We start from the raw sequence: 23,583 nt of genomic DNA on the forward strand, positions 1-23,583 counted from the left end.
TTACTTTTTAGATGCCTGATGATAGGGTATGTTACAGCGTCGACACTAGTCTCAATCAAAAATGCTTGCTCAAGTACTGGTCTTCCTGTTCCTTGTTTGACTCCGCTTTCCATGGAATCCTTCTATTGCATCTATATATATATATATATATATATATATATATATATATATATATATATATATATATATATATATATATATATATACATACATACATGTATATACATATATATTCATATAAAATCGCAACAATTATTCGTAATAGCGATTGTATGTTAAACGTGAAAATTTAAGCGGAAGTGTGTATGCTGAAATTAAATATGACTTACGGCAAACGAAGCCATTTTTTTATTTAAATTGATCGTTGACTGGTCTTTTGAAGTTCCTTCTGTTCTGCGTATAAGATCATGAAGACAGCCTCATTATATATATATATATATATATATATATATATATATATATATATATATATATATATATATATATATATATGTATGTATACTTTATCACTTACACAAATGTTCTGTGCATTAATACAGTTACTGACAGAGCCTCCTTGCAACTCGATGGTATCTAGCTGAGTTATTTTTTCAGGAAAAGTTACAAGCTTTCTAGGGCTAACAGTCCTCATTGTCAAGTAACCATAGGATGACCAGACATGTAGCCCAGCTGTATTTATATGCTATGGGGGAGTGGATTAAAGCCCTTGTTTTTCCAATTCCCTATGCTGGCTTCTTTAACCCTTTGATTACCCTCCGTCTCCTGTGTGGCCCCGAAAGCCCTTTGATCTTGGCCTTTCTCTACCTCTGGTTTCAGGTCCATGTGATCTCTTGTGTTTTGCAATAACAAAATAGACATATACGTATCTCTGGCCCCCACAGCATCAGCCTGACAAGAATCTGCCGTTTCCTTTCCAGGCCAGGGCAGAAGAATAAAGCATCTTCCAAAACTTTTCTTTAAAATTAACCTTTTTATCTTATCCGTTATCATTTCTTATAGAACGTTGGACAGACAATCAAAGATAGGTATTAAAACATTAAGTAGTTCAAAGTGTACTAGGGATATTATAAGGGTCAACTGGAAAAGTCTGCTTTCATTTTCAGGAAAAATTTTTTTTTTTATTTTATTTACGTTTCTCCCTTTTCATGGTAGACTTCTGTGGCCTAATAATACTTTTTCATATCTTTTAGGTTCGCATGCGTTCTGGGCATCCATGGAGATACTCTGGCAATGACTATTATTCTGTATTTGTAAAAGTCATTTGGCAGGTATACAAGACAGGTATATTAAGCCGATTGAATAAATATTTCTGCCAGATACCATTCAGTTTTAATACACACTCTCAGTAATATATATATATATATATATATATATATATATATATATATATATATATATATATATATACTTTTGTACGTGATTCATATATATATATATATATATATATGTATGTATTTCGACATATACATATACATGTGACATATATATACTACATAACCCGTTGCTCTGATCTCTGGCAACTCCACAGCATCAGCCTGTCAATGTATTCCCTTCCATCTGTACCTAAATTTCCTCACACAAGCAGTTTCCTTTCCAGGCCAGTTAACTCTTAGACCATCTGAAGGTAAGAATAAAGAACATCTTCCATTTTAAACTTTTCTTTAAAATTAACCTTTTTATCTCATCCGTTATCATTTCTTATATGAACGTTGGACAGACACTCTAAAAGATAGGTAGAATTAGAAACATTAAAAAGTTCAAAGTGTTTTCAGAGGGTAAGGTTCTTAGGGATATTATGATGGGATCAGATTAGGCAGAACAAGCAGGTAATTCTTTCTGGTTTTGAGGTTATTTGTTTTGTTTCTATAAAGTCTGCTTTCATTTTCAGGAAAATATTTTTTTTTTTTATTTAACCTTATTGTTTCTCCTTTTCATGGTAGACTTCTGTTTTCTAATAATACTTTTCATATCTTTTTAGGTTCGCATGCGTTCCATTTCCATCGTGAATGGGATGGTACTACCATGGAGAATCTGGTAAGTCAAGAAGGAAACGATGGTTTCAAAGGAATGTATGATTCTGTATTTGTAGAAAGTCATTTGGCAGGTATACAAGACAGGTATATTAAGCCGACTGAATAAATTATTTTAAAACTTGCCGCCGATAGAACACACACTCTCACACACACACACACACACACACACACACACACACACACATATACAGTATATACACACACACATATATATATATATATATATATATATATATATATATATATATATATATATATATATATATATATATATATATATATATATATAATGTGTGTGCGTGTATGTCTGTGTGTGTGTGTGTGTATAATATCAGTAAGTCTGAAAATGATTTATTCATTCCGCTTAATATACCTGTCTTGTATACCTGCCACTCATGCACATACACACATACACACACATATATGTATATATATATACATACATATACAGTATAATATATATTTTATAAATATATATATATATATATATATATATATATATATATATATATATATATATATATATATATATATATAGATAGAGAGAGAGAGAGAGAGAGAGAGAGAGAGAGAGAATGTTGATATGTTTGTATTTATGTTTTCACAAAGAAGTATTTACGTACACAATGAGCGTTACATAAGCGCTTATAAAACTTTACGTTTGCAGAACACTGAAGCGAAGCTGTAAATGTCTGTTCGATTTGTAATCAATAGGACGCATCTGTAGAACTGATTACAGAAGTACAAAAGCTAACGAGGAACACAAATTGCCTGGCAATTTCCTCTTTCCCTTATGTGTTCGACGATTCTCCATTTTATCTCCTCTGTCCTCTCTTCCCTGTTTCATACGATTTATGGGGCTGTCAGTTTGATAAGAAGAGTTCCAGCTGTCTTTATCAATCGATATTCCACTTCAGTGAAAACGACCTTGTCGCGTTCTAATTTCTACGCCGTGGACTGTCGTTTGGTTTTTCTGACTGAGGGAATATTCAGGCGCTTTCCTTTCCCTTCATAAATATTTCGGTTGTTGATGAAAATGCTATTAAATTCAATATCAGTTTTCTTCCTTTTAAGCCTATAGGTATCATCTCTTAAGTTATATTATATAAAAAGAGTGTTAATAATTCATATGTCCTTAAAGCTTGTTCCGATAAAGTGAGAACGTTTGACACCTGGCTTAGTCCATCTTAATGCTCCACTTATTTTTTTTTTCAACTAAAATCCTTCTCAGTAGATCCGGAACGTATAGTGAATATGCTGTAAAGGTGTTAGTCCTATTTTTAATGTAATGCTTTATTTCCGAAATATTAACTAACAAAATGTGCATTAGCGATCTTGCAAAGGCACACACGTTAGTCATCTGGAGAGTATTCCTTTATTTTCCATTCTGTTTATTTATCAGTTTCATTTGTCATCAAATAGCACATGATCAATTTCAAAAGAATAATGAATTGCATAAATTTTACAACCTGACGATTATCATCCAGATTTACTTTCCATTTTAAACAATGGTAGCAAATGATTTTATTTCATGTTCTACGTGACATCATTTTATATTCTGATTCATAGTTCCTTAATTAAGTCTACGTGACGTCACCAGTAGATTCCATGATAATATATACATCTAGGATATCTTTAGTGGGTATACATATAAATATACTGTGTATATATACATTATATATATATATATATACATATATATATATATATATATATTATATATATATATATAAATTTATTATATATATATATATATATATATATATATATATATATATATATATATATATATATATATATATATATATATATATATATTTATATATATATATATATTTATATATATATATATCTATCTTTCTATCTATCTATCTATCTATATATATATATAAATTTATATATATCTATATGTATATATATATATCTATATCTATATGTATATATATATATATATATATATATATATATAATTTAGATTTCAAATTTCAAAGCCACTTTTTAACAAAGATTTTTGTTTACACAAGAGCATTCAGGTCCGTAGGACCGTGATAGCAATGTCGTGATTTAATGTAAAAGTTTCTTAAAATTCTAACCCCAATTTCGTTGCTTCCTCAGGACCCGCTTATTGGGCAGCTCACTACCCCACCTGCGGAGGAACATCACAGTCTCCCGTCAACATCATCACCTCTGAAGTGAAGAGTGATGCGCCTTTTCCTCCATTTACCTTCAGCAATTACGATGCTGTGCCCACTGGAATGACGCTCCTCAATAACGGACATACAGGTGAGGTTCTAGCTCATCTACCTTTCAGAGTAATGCTCCGAATGCTTATTTAGCTTTTTTCCTGGATATTTTCTATATTAAACACTTATATTTCTGTTTCCTTGATAATCTGCGTGAAATACTTATATTTCTTTTCCGTGGATATTCTACATAACACATTCATAGCTCACTTGTTTTTCCTGGATAGTCTGCATCAAAACACCTCTTTTTCCTGGATATTCTGCATCAAAACACTTATATATCTTTTTCCTGGATATTCTACATAAAACACTTGTATTTTCTTTAACTGCATATTCTACATGAGACACATAATTCACTTTCCTGGATATTCCATATAAAACAATTGTATTTCTTTTTCCTGGATATTCTACATAAAACGTTTATATTCTTATATTCATTTTTCCTGAATAATCTAGATAAAACACTCATATTTATTTTCCTGGATATTCTGCTTAAAACACTTGTATTTCTTTTCCTGGATATTCTGCATAACACATTTATATTTCTTCTTCCTGGATATTCTACAAGAACACTTTACATTTCTTGGAAGAAATGCAAAGTGTATTTGCAATGGTTTCAAAGGTGTTCCGCTATCTATATTAGCCGCTGATATTATTTTGACCGTAGCAATGCTCTTCTTCCACTGATAGTCTGCTTTTCACTTCATTTCTTCTTGGGTTGATTTTTAGCTGGAAGTAATGAGGATAAAACAGCAGATACCCGCCACACGTATTATTATTATTTATTAATATTTGAAGATGATTGCTCCTCATGTGGAACAAGCCCACAAGGCCATTAAATTGTAATTCAAACTTCTAAAGAATATTACGGTATTAATCCAGTAGGTCTCCACCTACACATCACCTCTGAAGTGCTAGTGCAGTACTATACATGGTGGAAGCTCAATGGGACCTAGTACTAGCCCCTCGGGGATCAAAGTACTGTCACGAAGTGTTCCAAGTGCCTGTTTATCACACTACTAATCATAGAATTAAAAAATATACCACACTTCAGCCAGATACCTGAACTCTCGTAACAATCAAATTACGGCTGAATACTCTAAAGGCAACAGTGATCCCTTAAAGGGGCTCGTACTAAACATGGCGGCCCAGTGAGCTTCCGCCACGTTTAGTACTAGCACCTCAGAGGTGACGTGTAGGCGGATGCATAACAGGTTAATACCAGATATTGCGTTCATTTGAAAGAAGTATTAGAAGGTAATAGGAAGTACAGAAAAAAAGAGATCTGTTATTAGGAAAGAAAAAATGAATGAGCAAATTAGTGACCATATTCTCCATTTCCTTCCGCGCAGCTGAAGTGACAGGGACAATGACGTCACCAGCGACCATCAAAGCTGGCGGCCTCCTGGACGAGTACACCTTCCTCCAGTTCCACTTCCACTGGGGGAGCGACGACACCCGGGGGTCAGAACACACTGTTAACGGACACATGTGAGTTAGATGCAAACAGCCAACCTCATTGAAAACATCTGTAATCAGGAAGGAAATCTAAACTTGTATTTGTTATATACATATATACTATATATATGTGTGTGTGTGGGTGTAGGCTACATGTATGTATATACAGCAAAATATATATATAAAATAAATATAATTCTGTGAAACACGTTCACAGGTACATTTCCTTTATATATATATATATATATATATATATATATATATATATATATATATATATATATATATATATATATATATATATATCACCGTATATATCTACCTCGGAAATAATATATTTTCATATATATTTTTTGTTGATAATAAGTCCACCGTCCCGTGGGATCGAACCAGCGACGGACGAGGAATATATATTCCTCGTCCGTCGCTGGTTCGATAAATGTATCAACTAAAAAAAAAAAAAAAAAAATATATATGTATATGGGTATGCATGTTTATGTCCCAAAATGGATAGCATATATATATACAGTATATAAATGTATATAATATATATGTATATTTGGTTTAAGAGTAATATATTTGGTTTAAACTCTCAACAAAGAAGGTCACATAATTCTTCTCCTGAAATGCAGGCACCCAGCTGAGCTCCACCTAGTCCACTACAACAGCAAGTATGGCAGTGCAGCCGAGGCCTTGACTCACAGCGACGGTCTGGCTGTGTTGGGCATCTTCCTGGAAATCGGGGAAGCCAATGCCAAGCTCCAGCACATCATTGATGGCCTTGCTAACATCAAGACTGCTGGTTAGTTATTTGTTAACAATAATCAGCAAAGAATACAATTTCCATATATAATATTCGAAGAACCTCACTGTGCCTCAAGATAAGTTGCCCTTGATATATATATTACTTGCCGGTGACATAGTTGAATGGTAGTAATATTATTAATGATAATAATAATAAAACATATTTAGCTGTATGGGGTAATAATTACTACTATGAAACAGCGATACAGTCGTTATAAGACCGCCAGGACCATTAGAAAATGAATCAGTTTGATTACTTTAGGATTATCATCACTGATTTCATTTGCAGATGCCGAGGCAAGCATAACGCCCTTCGCCTTACAGGACCTTCTCCCAACCAACGTTCAAGACTTTTACCGCTACACAGGAAGTCTCACAACACCTACCTGTAACGAGATCGTTACGTGGACTGTATTCAAAGAAGCCATTAAGATTTCCTCAGCTCAGGTGAGGTTCTACATTCCTTAGACATCTAAGCACTCCCTTCAATTTATGAGGAACAGTTTATTGTGCCAGTCAATGAATTTGACTATCACACACTTAATGAGGATAAACAGTTTATTTTAGATAATTTTTCATAATCCTGTGGGGATGAAGAAAGCTATTCAAGTTGGAACAAACCCACAATATCTGTGGTAGAATGTACCCACGATATATGACTGGAACGGGAATCACATAACTTGGTATATTCCAAGGCAAGGCTTCAACCTGATCAAGTATCTGAGAACTGTAACCATTAATGTCTACTGTAGGCAGTATTAGTAGGAAATCCTTTTTCTCCCTGACTAAGTATCCTGTCACTTTGTTTTAGAAACGAAATTATTTCTCGTAAACCTCATTAATGTTATTATGTATTTTGTGAGATCATTCGAATCTTTATAAAACTAACTTATTTTAGTTCGACTTTTCTTTAATCTTAAAGAACTTGTGTTACAATTTTCCCTAATCCAAAAGATGTTCGAAGATAGCAATGTAATTTTAGGCATCTGTCCATATTCAAGGTCTTTCCTTCTTGACAAGAGTCCTCGTAGGTATTTCCTTCTTGACAAGAGCCTTCGTAGGTCTTTCCTTCTTGACAAGAGTCCTCGTATATCTGTAATTTCTTCATATAATTGTTTCTCCATCTTTTGCTTTAGGTTCCTCGGTCTGCGAACAGAAAAATAAAATCATCTAAGCTGATGTAAAAATATATTCGAATATTTGTTTGAATCTTACAATGGTTGCACCTAGGCGACTTGCTCTTATTTCAGCATCGATACAGAAAGCAAAACTAAACATGTTAGGTCCTGGTATGTGAGGTCTTAAGAAATATAATTCATCCACTTCATCATTTTTATATATATATATATATATATATATATATACATATATATATATAATTCATCCACTTCATCATTTTTTCGAGTACTTGAAATAATGTAATCCTGAAATTTGCTTTTCAGATGGGCGCTTTCCGCCAGCTGTTGGACTCGCATGGAGAAGCAATGGTTGACAACTACCGACCTGTGCAATCACTCAATGACCGTTGGGTAAGTGAAGAAACTCAGTTGGCAACTTAAGGGCAATAAGAGTTGTACACATTTTAAAAAACAAAGAAAAAACATAAAGTGTTATATAACACAGTGTGATCAAGACATCTTTACCTTATTTCATTTAATTAACAAAAAACCATAGAATAGATCAACATAGGTGGAGTTTAAAGTCTTTTATTTCTTCTTTCCTTCCCTTGTTTCCCTTACCGATAAAATGTCGGCCATTGTACTGCGAAATCTTGAAAGGCATCTAGATCTATTCCTTCTCCGTTTTCTATTCCAAACCTCCTGGTATATCTCTCCAGTCTGCCTTTCCATCCGTTCCTCCTTATAACTTGTTGCTACCTTCTTTAATGGCGAGCCTTAGTCATCTCATTTGATGTATCATCCTTGTCAAGCCCAATATCCACAACTCTTGTTAAACATAATTAGTCAGATCGGCTTAACAAATACACGTGTCCTGGTATATTTCTCTGATGAATATTTTCCACAATGATTTCATTTATATTTTACATAAATAAATGTTTATTCCTATCAACTCGTTTCCACCCAAAAGCTTACAGTTCTAGTTCTGTCAGCTAAGTACTGAAATTATCCTTATACTCCTTCTCAAGATTAATTTAATAATGTCCCAAAACAATTATTCAAATGTTTTTCTTTGCAGGTTTATGATGGAGTGTTAAAGGACTTCCACTGGGGTTATGAAGGGGAATCTGGTAAGTCGTTCGTGGGAAGTTGAACTTGCTAAATGATTTTCTTTGATATATTAGACTTAAGTCATGAGTTTTCTCAGCTTCAGTTCTAATCGTAGAAATCACGGGAGAGCTACACAGACAGACAGTTAGAGAGATTTCACAAGAGTAAAATTTAACGTGATTATCAAATACGGTATATAAGTACGAATTCATATAATTTTCACTTCAAAAAATCGTAGGCAAAGACATATTTTACACAAAGGTTCCTGATTGATAAGCATTATATCAGTACCAGCCACAGAGGAAGGCTTAGAGTGGAAATCAGTTAAGTGAACAGCTATCAAGTTTTGATTTGTTTCTGTAAGCGATGATCTACCTACCTTATGAATAGGGAAATCCCATATGATTCCAAGAATGGAACGGACTTTGAATGCCCATATTTCTGAGTTTTTAAAATCTAAGTCGCACAAACGAAATGGTGAAAAATGCCCTTTAAGTTAATGGCTAAGGAAGAACACATACAGTACAATCGCGCACACACAAATGACCGCTTATTTTTCCTCTGGACAATTACAGTGTAACACTTGGGGAGCAGTAAGACAAAAAGACCGCATAGGGAAGGTAGTCGAGGCACCTTAATCTACTATATTTTTGTTTCCTCGCAACTCAGGACCAAAATACTGGCCAGACTACTACAAGCCCTGTGGAGGAACATCGCAATCTCCCGTCAACATCGTCACCGCAGAAGTCAAGAGCGACACACCTTTTGCTCCATTTACCTTCAGTCACTACGATGCCGTGCCCACTGGAATGACTCTCATCAACAACGGACATTCAGGTGGGATTCTCAATAACTCAGTTCATTTGATTCTAAAGAAACAGTTGTTTAAAATATTAATTTCTCCATGTTATGGTTGTTCAGTTCACTTTGTGAGAGAAACTCACTGTGTTGTTTAGGTATCTTGAATTCAATTTCTTTTTCATCAAATGAACTCTCCGTAGAGGGATAGTGCCATCAGTGCACCTCACGAGGTACACTGTAGGCGTTACTTTAGGTTCTTTACAGCATCCCTTCGGCCCGTAGCTGCAACCCCTTTCATTCCTATTACCGTATCTCCATTCATATTATCTTTCTTCCATCTTGCTATCCACCCTATCCTAACAATTATTTCATAGTATAACCGCGAGGTTTTCCTCCTGTTACACCTTTTAGACCTAACTACTCTCAACTTCTTTTCCAGCACTGAATGACCTCATAGGTCCCAGTGCTTGAGCACCCACACACACTGAGACAATGCCCATTCTTTTCCCACAGCTCAAGTTGCACCACCAAGGTTAGGATTTCGTTTTGATCTGTGTAACACTCTTCTCCATTAGCTGTTTTTACAGCTTAAACTGTTTTTTATTGATTTCATTCTGAACAGAAAAAGGAAAAAAGTAGGAAAAAGAAAGTATGTAGTAGAAAGGTCACTTGACATGGAAACGAAACTGACTCCATCCTTTCCTTCTTCAGCTCAGTTAATGCCCGACATGTCGCCAGCAGCAGCCATCAAAAATGGAGGACTTCTTGACAAGTACACCTTGCTCCAGTTCCATTTCCACTGGGGAAGCGACGACACCAGAGGATCCGAACACACTGTCGATAGCAAAATGTTTGAGTAAATACAATTACCGAGCATACGTCAAGAATGAAAAAGATCAAAGTGACTGAAAGAAGAGTCATTTTTTCATTGTCATGCTCATACGTGATCTTAAATGTGCATCATAATTCCACATACATCACACATCCACACACACACACACACACACACACACACACACATATATATATATATATATATATATATATATATATATATATATATATATATATATATATATATACATACATATATATATATATATATATATATATATATATATATATAATGTTTTCATATCACATTAACGTCGTCCTTCCAGGAAGGGAATGTCGCTCAGTTTTTCACTTCCTAGAGATAGGTAACTAGTCTTATACCAGTCTTATAGTTCTTTTAAATTTTATAGTTTTATTTAACTTTTTTACTTTGTTTCAACATAGATTATTTAACGTTTTTGTGACTTTAACTTTTGTATGTATCATTTTACTGAATCTGTTTTTGATTTCAGGATCTTTGAGGAAATGTCTCAAAAACTATCAATAAACCTGAGATGCTACAGTTTCTCTGAAGTATTCGCCATTCCATGACTGTCATTTTCTTTGATGATCCCATCGTAGCATCTAACCATTTGGCTGTTAAACAAAAAAAACATTTCATAAATCAAACATTCATTAAAATGATATCATCAACTTTGCATATAATAAATGATGTCATTTTTATGATATTGGCTATATATATATATAAATAATATATATCATATATATATATAACATATAAAGTCAGCTTCATACCAATCTTTATATAAATGAACCATAAAACCATGCACGGTCTTTAGATCTTATTGCTGAAATCAACATCTTAATTCATTTTGATATAGTTCCTTGCTTAAGAGTTTACATGAAATGGTTTTTTATCAATTTTTTGTAATTTGCGCCATGAAATTTTGGATTCACGGGTCACAAGTTTCTTTTTGAAGATGGATCAAGAATGACCTATGTAAAGCTAATAATTTTCAGCCTACTGCCTCAGCTCCTGATGGCAAGGATTTAAAGGACTAGCGTGAACAGGCCTTCTTCTCCCTTTTTGCCATGGATAGTCACACGTATTAACAGCTTCCAGTTTCTTTTAATGTAGTTTATCTCTTTTAATGCATTTAGGTATCCAGGAACGTGAAATGATGGATGCTCCACCTGGTGCACTACAACAGTAAGTACGGAAACGCCGCTGAGGCCTTGAAACACAGCGACGGTCTGGCTGTGTTGGGCATCTTCTTGGAAATCGGAGCCGCTAACGCCAAACTCCAACACATCATTGATGGCCTTGCAAACATCAAAGCTGCTGGTTAGTTCATTGTAAGACATTCGTTCTTTATGAAAGCTCACTCTCGTGAAAAAGTGTTTCATTTTATCAACGACAGTTAGGAAGCCGTCAGGGCCTTTGGAAAACGAATGAGTTTAATCTTCATTGACATTTTCATTGTTGATTTCATCTGCAGATTCCCAGACAAGCATCACGCCCTTCGCCTTACAGGACCTTCTCCCAACCAACGTCAAAGACTTCTACCGCTACTCAGGAAGTCTCACAACACCTACCTGTAACGAGATCGTTACCTGGACTGTATTCAAAGAAGCCATTAAGATCTCCTCAGCTCAGGTGAGGTTCTATATTCCGTAGATATCTAAGCATTCCCTTCAGTTTTTGAGGAACAGTTTGTTGCTGGTTAGTCAATCATTTGACTATCACATTCGTTCTTAATGAGGATAAACAGTTTATTTTAGATAAGTTTTTCATTTTATCAATGTGGTGATGAAAAAGCTATTCAGGACCTTGGAACAAACCCACGATATCTGTATTAGAATTTTCTTTGTTGATTTAATGACTGGGGCGGGAATCACATAAAGGTATATTCCATCGTCCGTCATACCTTTGTCCCAACAAACAGTCAAAGATTATCACCGCTAGTCATAAATTTTATCGATTTATTTTAACTTCAACTGCTATTCCTGAATTCATGCAGTGAAGGCAGATTTTCTTTCCCTTGATGATGTGGTGGTTATGAAGACCTACAGGCATTAACAACTGCTCTTATCGCATTTCGGATCATTGTCAACGTATTTGAAAGTCCCCGCTAACTTTTCTAGGATGAACCGTTTATTTTAGATAATTTTTGGTAATCCTCCTACGATGAAGAAAGGGTCAATTTGGAAAAAAATAGGAACATTTTATCTATGTAAATACGTATCTACTACTAATTCATTTGCTCCTGTTTTCTTTGCAAACAAATATTGTTGTGTCAATTCTTGTTATCTTATGTTTTGTGTTATCTTGTATTTACCTATTATAATTAACATTCCGAGAAGTAATGACAGTGAAGGTCACCTTTTCTTTGTATTCATCTGTGTGACGTCCGAAAACCAGTAGTACATGTCCACCTGCTCATTATTTTGCACCTCTTATAGTATCATTTACCTCACGATTGAGAAACATTTTGAATGAAGCAGTGAATTAGCATTAGAAAGCTTATCTTTCTCGATGCAGTACCGTTGTTTGCATGGGTGCAATATATATCACAATATTTATTTTGAGTCCTTAATTATGAGAGAGTGTCAGGCCAAAGCTATTTGCATTTTTAATTTTGCAATACATAACCTGCATCAGCAGGGACATATTTCGTAGCTATCAAACCTTTTGGTATTAATGCATATAACGATCTCAGAAGAATTTCCAGATTTGCCGGGAATAGTATCATTTCTGCAACCATACTCATACCAAATATGTAAAGTAAAAAAAAAAAATCATTAAGCAAAATCATCCAATTACCTGTCGACGAGAATTGTAGAAAACGAAGTATTTTTAAATATGTGAATTGCATTAAACACATATTCATCGTCACAGGGTGATTTCTGTTTCCTTTGCTTAACTGAGAAGCTCTGTGTATCTGTTTACTTGTGATATTCTTCTTCAGATGGCTGCTTTCCGGATGCTGGTGGACTTACACGGAGCAGCAATGGTTAACAACTACAGGCCTGTGCAGCCACTAAATGCTCGTTGGGTGAGTAACCAAAATTTTAATGTTAAAGAGAATAACTGTCTCAAACTTTACAACTCATCAGCTAATACAGTGTTATTCCAATCATCAATATCATCATGATTGCCTTCATAGCTCACATCTCAAAGGGCCTCTGAGAAATTCCGGCACTCGAGTCTTTCCTGCGCTTTCACTTCTACAAATCTCCCCTCATCCCTAGCCAACAGTCTCACAATTCTCATCCAGGCAGGTCTTGGTCTTACAATTCCTCTGGTGCTCCCACGAACCCAGTTAAATAGTACCATGTACTGCACTATTCTTCCTTGCTTGGTGAGAAATATATTTCCACGCCATCCCCATTTCACCTGTGTGGTACTTAATATTCTTATCCAAGATTTATTCTCAAATCGACAGAATTATTTAGACTGTTTCTTTGTTATACCACGATTCATGTCCGTATAGCAATACCCATCATATTAGATTGATATATAATCTTACTTTTGTATATAATCAGTTTATTTGATTTCCAAGTCTTAATCAGCCTGCCCATTGTTAAATTTAACTTTTTCAGTTTTCGTTAAATTTCATCACAAAAAAAAACTATTGCAGAGCGTTGCTCGTTTCCAATTTCTTTCACCAGCCTATTGAGAATTGATACACTGAATTTTCATCACAACCGACATACGGCAAAGTAAAATGCCTATATAGTTACCAAAGTAAGCCAGGTCATTCCATATTTTGAAAAAATGTTAAAAGATATACGTGTCATTTCCTTTTCAGCTTGAAATCATTTTCCTCCAATATATTAGCGCTCGTATCTCAAAGTACAATAGTGTTTATCATATGCCTAATTCCAATCATTCATTTCAATCACTGAAACTTAAGCTTCATTTTGGAAACTGCACAAAATATTCTAAATCCTGACCAGTCCTTTTGATCCATCATACATATTTTGAGAAGTATATCATGATCATCTGACTTCTCCACTTTTAGAAAAGCTCATTTTTGTTTGCAATGCATATTTACTAAACAAGAAAGGCAACTGTTTGCTTCATTTGTACAATTTATCTCTCTTTTTCCATTATATTGTACAGATGCAGACTGGAGTCCCATAAAAAATGGACTTTAAAAAGAACTTTCTGTTATTTCACGAAATAATCATAATCTTCATCAGTTAAATTTGAGATCTGTTTGATTTCAGTTCTTGTTATGACTGAATTTTAAGTCTTTTCTATATTTACGATCAAATGACCAAAACTTCCACAACCTTTTCTCCTTAGAATAGAGGTTTTCACTTGCTTGTCTTTGCAGGTTTATGCTGGAGGAGAAAGGCCTTCGAATGGGGCTATGAAGGGGAGAGTGGTGAGTCGTGTTGAACAACTGTTATGAAATTCTTTTAGAAGATGGGTATATATATATATATATATATATATATATATATATATATATATATATATATATATATATATATATATATATATATATATAAATTTTTTTTTTTTTTTTTTTTATCAATCATAATCAAAATTCCTTTATCTCTTCATACTAATAGTAAAGGGATTTTCCTGTTCATAAGTAGGCGTCAGCAATTTCCTCAATTTAAGAAAATATTCTGTGCTTGAGAATAAAATAGGAAACAAGAGAAAATACAAACCAGTACTGCATCTGGAATTACTATTACCTGAGACTGCATATTAGCAAGATATCTGGTATTGGAATGGAATATAGTCCGGCCAAAGGCCAAAATGGAGGTACAGTAAAAGGAATGAAAGCTAGGGGCCGAAGGGAAGCTACAAAGAACCTTTAGTAAAGCCTACAGTGCACCCCATGAGGCGCACTGATGGCACTATCTCCCCACGGAGAATTTATCTGCTATTAACATCGTGTATGATTGTAAAGTCAAAGCCACAGGCTACTGTATCCGAGTCGGTACTTTGGCACTTCATAATTAATAAATCTTTCTCCAGATTGCCATTAATTTCAACACAATTTTTTGTTTTTAGATTATAATCCCACTACGACGTTTCCGTCACCGATGCGCCTTGACTTTTTCTGAAAGGTTCAACCAAAACCCCTTTTTTTTTTTCTTGTTCAATGGACTCTCTAAAGCCAAAGCTAAACTCTTTCTTAAAAGGATTAAGTTTTTTTTTGTGTGTGTGCAGCAAAGCTGGGAGTAGGGATATCATCCAACAAGGTCATTTACTATCAGGTTAACAAGCTCCACGAAACAGATTTGGAGCAATAAAGTCTTGGGTTTAGTGAATGGGTAAGGAGAGAAAACAGAATGGCTTATCAGATTCCCAGCGCAGTGTTAAAAAGGATAAATGTGTGAAGGATAAAAAATTATTGCCTTACCACTGCAACATGAGTGAGTCATATACATGCGTATATGCATTCACACCTACACATAAACCTTCTTATCCCTTCGCCTGGGTTAATTTCCTGTTCTTGCAGGAGTTAACCATTTTCTACCATGCCGCCTTCAATTTGCGGTTCACTTTGTTGACTGCATGCTAACATGCCACACCCTCATGGGTGAGCTCATGTCATATGATCGCCGAACATTCATCATTGGTGTGTGGGCCAGTTGTCCCAGATTATACTCAGAACTCCCTTATTGGTGCCTGGGGCAATCATGTCTGCTTGTATCGTTCTCCAAATACCTGAAAAGAAGTTTTAACACAGTCACATGGTCTAGGAAGGGAATAAAAGACTGCCAAAGTAAGAATAACAAGAGCTTTCTATAGAAGCAAATATCTACCACCACTGTTAATGTCATTTATAAATGATTTTAGTTTAATGTCTTCTAAAGTGATGTTCTCAAAAGGAGAGTTGGCTTGGAAAGAGATGTCCCTCGTTGCAATATATATGTGTATTATATATATATATATATATATATATATATATATATATATATATATATATATATATATATATATATATATATATATATATATATATATATATATATATATGTATATGTATTGTGTATGTGTGTGTTTCTCTCTTGACTCTACCTTCAAATCAACATCATCAGCATATATCCCATTTTCTTTCGTTACAGGACCAGCTCATTGGCCAGACTATTACAAGCTATGTGGAGGGTTATCGCAGTCTCCTATTGACATCGTCACCACCAAGGCCATTGCTGAAAAAGCTTGGACTCCATTTTCGTTTGACCACTACGACAGTGTGCCCTCAGCAATGAATCTAATCAACAATGGACACACGGGTAAGAATTCCTTGCCGTGATGTAATGCTCATTCATGATGTTCTGAAAAACCCGTGTGCTCAGGGTTCTAAAATATTAAACAATCGCAATATCATTGTCATAAAAATCGTGACAAGTTTCGTTCTTTGCATGACAACTTGAATCTTTCGAGGCAGTCTCTTTTTCTTACCTCTGCATATTATGGTTAACCAGTGGCCGCTCCTTTTAAAGAAAATAATTATGATAAATAAAAAACAAAAACTTTGAGTTTCGATGTTTTCTTGCTTCTTCACAGCTCAAGTCACAGCTTCAATGCACCATTCAGCAACCATCAAAGATGGCGGTCTCCATGACAAGTACGCCTTCCTCCAACTCCATTTCCACTGGGGAGGTGTCGACACCCAAGGATCTGAACACACAGTGGATGGGAAAAAGTGAGTCCATAATATAATTACATACATACCTCTGTTCACAATGTGAAGAGGGATCAAAAGTCGAACTCTGTTTTAGTTTATAAGATCAAACTGAAACCAAGAGCAATGAATGTTAACAAGATGGAGGAAGAATGGAAGAGGTTGATTCCTTTAGGTATTAGGGAGTAAATAAACAAAACGTATCATGACAAGCTGAGAGCAGAGGTGAGATAAGAATAATCAGGCTAGAAACGTAAGAATGTGTGCAAAAGATTGGTAATGTTTGAAAGATTTGTTCATCCAACTCTCATTTCTGGAATCGAAGCGCGGTTGTTGAATGCGAATGAAAGAAGAGGGTTGAAGCTTTTGAAATGAACTGTTTGAGTAGTATGTGAGATGTGTGGAGATACCTTGAAGTGGTAAAAGGGCTAACATAGGTGAAACGATGGACCATAGCTTTTTGATATGGTTTGTTCATATGGAAAGAATGGAAGACGATAGATTGGTGAAGTGAGTGTATACTTGGAAGTCTTGGGTGGAAGGAGAGAGGAAGACCTTGAAAGCTCGGATGAGCCTTCCATATTTTTATATGTATGTATATATATATATGCGTGTGTGTGTGTGTATGAATGCAAACAAGCTTTGTGATAAAAAAGCCTAACGCAGTTTTTCTGATAAGAATATTTCAACGTGATAATCAGATGGATGTTGGAATCCATTTTCAAAAGATGGTAACAGTTCTTTATTCAAAAGATATCTTTTAAAATTTCTCCCCAAATATCAGATATCCAGCTGAACTCCATCTGGTCCACTACAACACAAAGTATGGAAACGTCATTGAAGCCTTGAAATACGACGACGGTCTGGCAGTATTGGGGATTCTAATGGAAATCGGATCATCAAATAACAAGCTCCAGCACATCATTGATGGCCTCGCTAAGGTCAAGCACGCTGGTAAGTTTTTTTCAGCTCAGTTTTTCTTACAGTGACCCTTAAAATCATTATTTCCTGCTCATTGTGAAACTGGCATCATTTTTTGAAATCAATTGGGCGGATTTTGATTTCGAGACTCATTGTGCAATTATGTTACAGATGAACAGACAAGCATCACGCCATTCGCCTTAAAGGACCTCCTCCCAGCCAACGTCAAAGACTTCTACCGATACTCAGGAAGTCTCACCACTCCTACCTGTAATGAGATCGTTACGTGGACCGTATTCAAAGAAGCCATTAAAGTTTCCTCTCAGCAGGTGAAAAACTCATGAATCTCATCATAATAGAATTTTATCATGGTATTTACAGTCACATGTCTATACCTGACGATTACCAGTTACCGCTCACTGTATTAATTTATAGCTAGTGGAGGTTTCGATCAAATCCTACCATGGAAGACTGTTGCTCAATTCCACTGCAATATGAGGCTTAAGTCGAACGAAGTTGAAACGGTTACCAAAAGTGACAATTTCAGAGTTATCTTTAAACCTCCTTTTCACTGGGTGATGCTGTTTAGCCTTCACCACTATTCCTGGGCTCTTTGCTTGTTGATTGATATTTATCAGTTAGTGGCACTTGGACTTTACTTCATATTAAATTAAATTTAAGGCAGTAAAGGCTTTTGCCCAACACGTATCCCATGTGTAATTGGGGTTAAAATTTAATTATTTTTAATTATTAATCTGAACACTACATTGATTCATCTGCCCTGCAATGTTCAAAATTCAAGGTTATTTCGGAACAGCAATAACATTTTATAATGTTGTCACTGAACTGTTGAATCAAGACTTATCACTACTGTTTCAACACATCAGCAAGGAGTAAAATTACAATATCCTCTTCGTCAGATGAAAGATTATAAAATGATTTCATGTTTAATGAGCCTCTTTAATGAAATAATGAACTTCTCCCTGAATACAGTCTCAGTGGTATTAACGGTGGGATTTCAAGATAGGTCTTGAAGTCTGTTGCTCGAACATAAACCTGGTATTCTTTTAAGCAATTGCCTTTTTCATCCTCCTGAAGCATGGCCTCTAAACCTTTTCCATATTATTCTCAATTAAACTCACATCTCTGCTCGCCAACCATTTACTATCTCCTTCCTTGTTCAAACAAATGCCTTAATGAGTCAGGGTAACACATTTGTTACAACAACCCCAAGACTACAAATTGAAATGATCATGGGAAAATTATATCCTTTCCAACCCACTTAGCCTATTTGAACTTACTCGAGAAGAATATATTTTATATTCATTCTAATAATGATGTTTTCAGATGACTGCCTTCCGGGAACTACTGGATCATCATGAACTGAATATTGTCGACAACTTCCGGCCAGTGCAGAACCTCAACGACCGCACGGTAAGTTACCTGACTAATTTCACTTTTCCAAAAAGAGAATCGAAAAAAAAAGCCGTTGAACTCAATGTCTTTGAACAACAGAAGAATTCCATTTACTGAAATTTAACTTTACCTAATCAACCTTTTTCAACCTTTGTCTGAATTTAAGACATTGTTTCCCCGTGGTCATTAAAGGTAAACTTCGTTGCCAAAAAACTATATTTTGATGCAATAAGCTCGAAAAAGTGCTATCTCATAAAAAAACGGGCCTATCATTGCTAGACTTCATCCTCCATTTCCTCTTACTTCTAGAGGAAAACGTCACCTATCTGGTGGAGAACACACTTTAGTTTTGTCATCAAACTCTGTCTGCCAAGATGCATAAACGTGCCGGGAAATGATCCACTGTGGTAGTGCCTTGAGGTGCTTAATTAGTAATCGAAACGAATCATTTAACTAGCTTTGGGTGTTATTTGTGCTCATTACTAAACTGGTCAATGAATATTTTATAAAATACCTTTTACATTCTCTAGTTTTATTTTTTTACAATCTTCATGTCTTTTGGACTGTGTCCGCAGGTATCTCAAAAATGGAGCTTGTAGAATTTACTGTTGCATCATTTCTTAAGGGGACTGCCATTTAACCACTAACATTCTTTTTAAGGCCTTATTCTCAATTCGACAAAATCTTTTAGATATAGTTTCATCATCATACAATAAATCATGCCCTTATAGCGTTACAGATCGTACTAGACCAGTGTATGATATTCCTTTCATATGCAGTTTCAATCTGTTTGATTTCCAAATCTTATTCATCTATCTATTGTTTCTATTGGCTGTTTATATATATATACTATACATTTATATTGTTTATCACTTCAAATGCCATTTTTAATTGGTAGTTGCTCATTTTGTGTAGCTGATTCAAATATGTTGGCCTGTTGCCGTAGGCCTACACACACACACACACAGTCATTGTTTTCAGTAGCCATTAAATAAATATTGCCTAAAAATGTATTTTGATGCAACTCTGCTATCTCATAAAAAAGAAACTTTTATATCACAATTTTTTTCCTTTGACAGCAAAGTCACCTATCTAAGAATCAGAACTGCTTCAGTTTTAGCAGCTTTTTGTCTGAAGATTTCAATTTTACTGTGGTAGAGTTGTTTATCTGCGCTCATTACTAAACTGGTACTCCTGTTTTATAAAAATACCCATTTTTATTTATATTCTTGGCAGATAATCTTGACATTTTTCTGAAACTATTTTTAAACTTCAGTTTTTGGACTGTGTTTTCAAAGAAAAGTTTTGGGATTATTATATATCCTGCCATGTTATGGAGAGCATCAGGGTAACATTTGCTTGTCATTCCACAGCATAAAATAATATGTATCCCGTTGCTATATATACCAATTGGTTCTATAGCCACGTAAAATAAGCCTACAGGGTGTTTCAGGCCAGCCCTAGAGAGCTGTTAATCATAAACTAAAATGGTCTGGACAAAAACAAAGGTAATTCAGAACAAAATATTTTTAAGAACAAGTTTCTCATGACGTGAGTATTTAAACTTCACACCCCATCTATTTGTCCCACAGCCTGCATTCTTGAGGATGAAGATTGAGTTAGATATACTAAAAAAACTGAGACTTAAACTCCCGTTACCATAGCAACAACGGTGACGTTAGTTCTGAATACAAGCTTCGTCCAAAAGCAACATGAGCCGAACGGTTGCACTCCCCATTAGCCTATTAAAGTGAGTCTTAACCGTTGACAAGAGCTACACAAAACTTGGCGAAAACCACTATAATTCGTACCGCGTGTAAACATGTTTATTCTAATGGGATAATGGCAAGGCAAAGTCTATCTCGAAGGAAGAGGTATAAAAAATTTATATTAATTACTCTACCGTTTTACTTTCTTTATTATTGTTCACTTCACACTTGCACTGTCCAAGATCACACTTCTTTCAATTTCTGTATTTGCAAGTAAATTTGTTGAAATAAATACATAGCTAATGGAATAACGTAGCGTAGTTTAACATATGAAAATGAAGAGTTAGACAATGGATTGATGAGTGTGAAATATCTTTGCGGGTCTGCTTTTCAGAGGGTTGTTATGACAAGTAAATAAAAGCTAACGTCTTCTTCATATAGGCAAATTATTTTTGAGACAAGGCTATGTTATTTGAGGTTAACTAATTACAGTTTTGCTTCACTCCTGGGAAGCTCCTTTTTGGTGTGAGGAGGCTGAGGAACCAGGGCAAACTTTCTTTAAACGTCTGTGTAGCTTCATTTTAATTATATTTAACCTAGCCTTCAGACATTCAAATCGGGTGACAACGCCTCTTCTGTTGAGCAGGTTCATTTGATCCTTTTATTACCAGTTTTATTGAATTAATTATATTTGATTTATGTTATTTGTTATTTTATCTTCTTCTAATCATTTTAACCCTTAGCTACTAGATTCCATTATCTCCACATATTTTTATTTTTCAATTAACCCTCGTATTTCTTTTGCCTCGCTGCGTTGTTTTCCGCGTTGGAGTTGGCTCACTCGGACTAGGCCTATACTATTAGGTTCCTCAAATCACCTTATTTGGTGACGATCAACAAACGCTTTCCGTCTTTTCTTACATCCATTCACATCTTAAACGAGGAAGATCTAATCAGCGTATCTTTTCAAAAAGACTGGGGCTACCAGCTTTCTTACCATTTCAAAAAATGAAAACCCCAGAAACCGAGGGTGCCGTAGGTGTTTCACTATCTCCAGTGCGCTCTCCTATCTTCTCCTCTCTTTGGTACAAATCGGAAAGAGCTGCAGTTTAGTTTTTCCCATTGGCGAGTTCAGTCAGGAACAAAACACTGAACCGCGATGAAAGGTTTAGGCTATGTGACTTGCAAGCAATGTGCGGAATGAGCAGCATATGGTTGATCACTGATTTTGTGTTTGTGTCTGAAAGCGTTTGGATTATTTAGGACGTAATTAGAGCCATTTGGTTCCCTGTTCTCATTAGGGAAACAAAATGATCATCACTTGAGTCCTGAGAAGTCACCTGGTTACTATATTTCTGGTGTGGCTCAAATTAGACTAAAGTTACTCGAGCCAGGGAATACGATAGCAGTGACACCGATGACATGAAAAATATCCCTGAAAATAAAGATACAAAACTGAGTAAATAAAATTCTTAGTGTATGGAAGTAAATGAACAGCTGTTAGGAAAAAATAAACTAAACTACAATATTGTATCCAGTAGCTAGCTACATATAGAAAGTTCAAAGTGCACCTTACGTGGCGCACTGTAGGGATCCCTATAGGGTGTTTGCAGCGTCGCTTCATCCCCTAGCAGCACTCACATATTAGCCTTTCACTGTAGCTTCATATCCGCTTCCTTTTTTTAATCATGCTGTCCAACCTCCCCAATTCTTACTGCGTAATGCAGAACGTGGCGTTTTCTCGCAGTTCCACTTTTAGATCCTCAAACTTCACCTTTATTTTTTGGCTTCCTTTATTTTGCTGTCCGACCACTCTAGCTCCCACTTTTCCCCTGTCTTTAGCACTGAATGGTGAAAGTGCCTCAGTGCTTGGCTTGACAGTCTAAATTTCATGAACCAGCCTATATGCTGAAGTAGGCCTATATGAAGAATTGCGAGAAAACTTCGAGATGAACCAACGCACCAAGATCAAAAATAGATCTAGGCACTTAGAACTTACCTGTTATTCTCATTTTATTGCACCTTGCGAACGAATAGTTCAGACTAATATTCCAACAAGATATTGCCATATGAAAGAACGCTGGCATTTAAATTTGCCCCTCTGCCGAGACCCTTAGGCCTAATGTCGAACGAACGGCAGGTGCGAATACATACAAAGTATTTCTGGTTACTAAAGGCAAACAGAATATTATCGATCATTAATAAGCATAATAACCATCAGAAGAGACAAAAATGTATCTCGTATGGGAAATGGACGGTGTGAAGGGAAAATCATGGCAGCAAAGAGAGTTATTAGACCTGATGCAATAGGGGAATTAAAATCACACACAAAAATAGAAGTGACTAACTGTTCAGGCCGGAGTATCGACCGACAGAGGTGAATGACACAAAGTTAGATCACTGAATAAAAATAACATCGGGGATAACAGAGACCGGGACAAAAGAAATATAAATATGCTTTGCATGTCAAGACCAGCCGT

General features: G+C 35.3%; 2 protein-coding genes across 2 annotated transcripts in view; both read left to right on the forward strand.

Annotated features, from left to right (window-relative positions):
• The first annotated feature begins 4,154 nt into the window (after positions 1–4,154).
• Positions 4,155–19,524, forward strand: LOC136848898 (uncharacterized). Its single transcript, XM_067121720.1, has 17 exons — positions 4,155–4,316; positions 5,629–5,767; positions 6,367–6,536; positions 6,828–6,985; positions 7,981–8,067; positions 8,735–8,786; positions 9,436–9,603; positions 10,279–10,423; positions 11,583–11,746; positions 11,901–12,058; positions 13,371–13,554; positions 14,745–14,795; positions 16,498–16,665; positions 16,940–17,078; positions 17,842–18,011; positions 18,150–18,307; positions 19,326–19,524. The coding sequence occupies exons 1-17, from the start codon at positions 4,289–4,291 to the stop codon at positions 19,509–19,511; spliced, it is 2,325 nt and encodes a 774-aa protein (XP_066977821.1). The 5' UTR covers positions 4,155–4,288; the 3' UTR covers positions 19,512–19,524.
• A 3,701-nt stretch (positions 19,525–23,225) lies between these two features.
• LOC136848899 (uncharacterized) overlaps positions 23,226–23,583 on the forward strand; it is a 19,010-nt gene continuing 18,652 nt past the window's right edge. Inside the window, exon 1 of the mRNA XM_067121721.1 lies at positions 23,226–23,243. Coding sequence (XP_066977822.1) covers positions 23,226–23,243 — 18 coding nt within the window. The remainder of the gene's footprint in view (positions 23,244–23,583) is intronic.

This window comes from Macrobrachium rosenbergii, chromosome 20, assembly GCF_040412425.1.
Source record: "Macrobrachium rosenbergii isolate ZJJX-2024 chromosome 20, ASM4041242v1, whole genome shotgun sequence".
Classification (NCBI taxonomy): Eukaryota; Metazoa; Arthropoda; class Malacostraca; order Decapoda; family Palaemonidae; genus Macrobrachium; species Macrobrachium rosenbergii.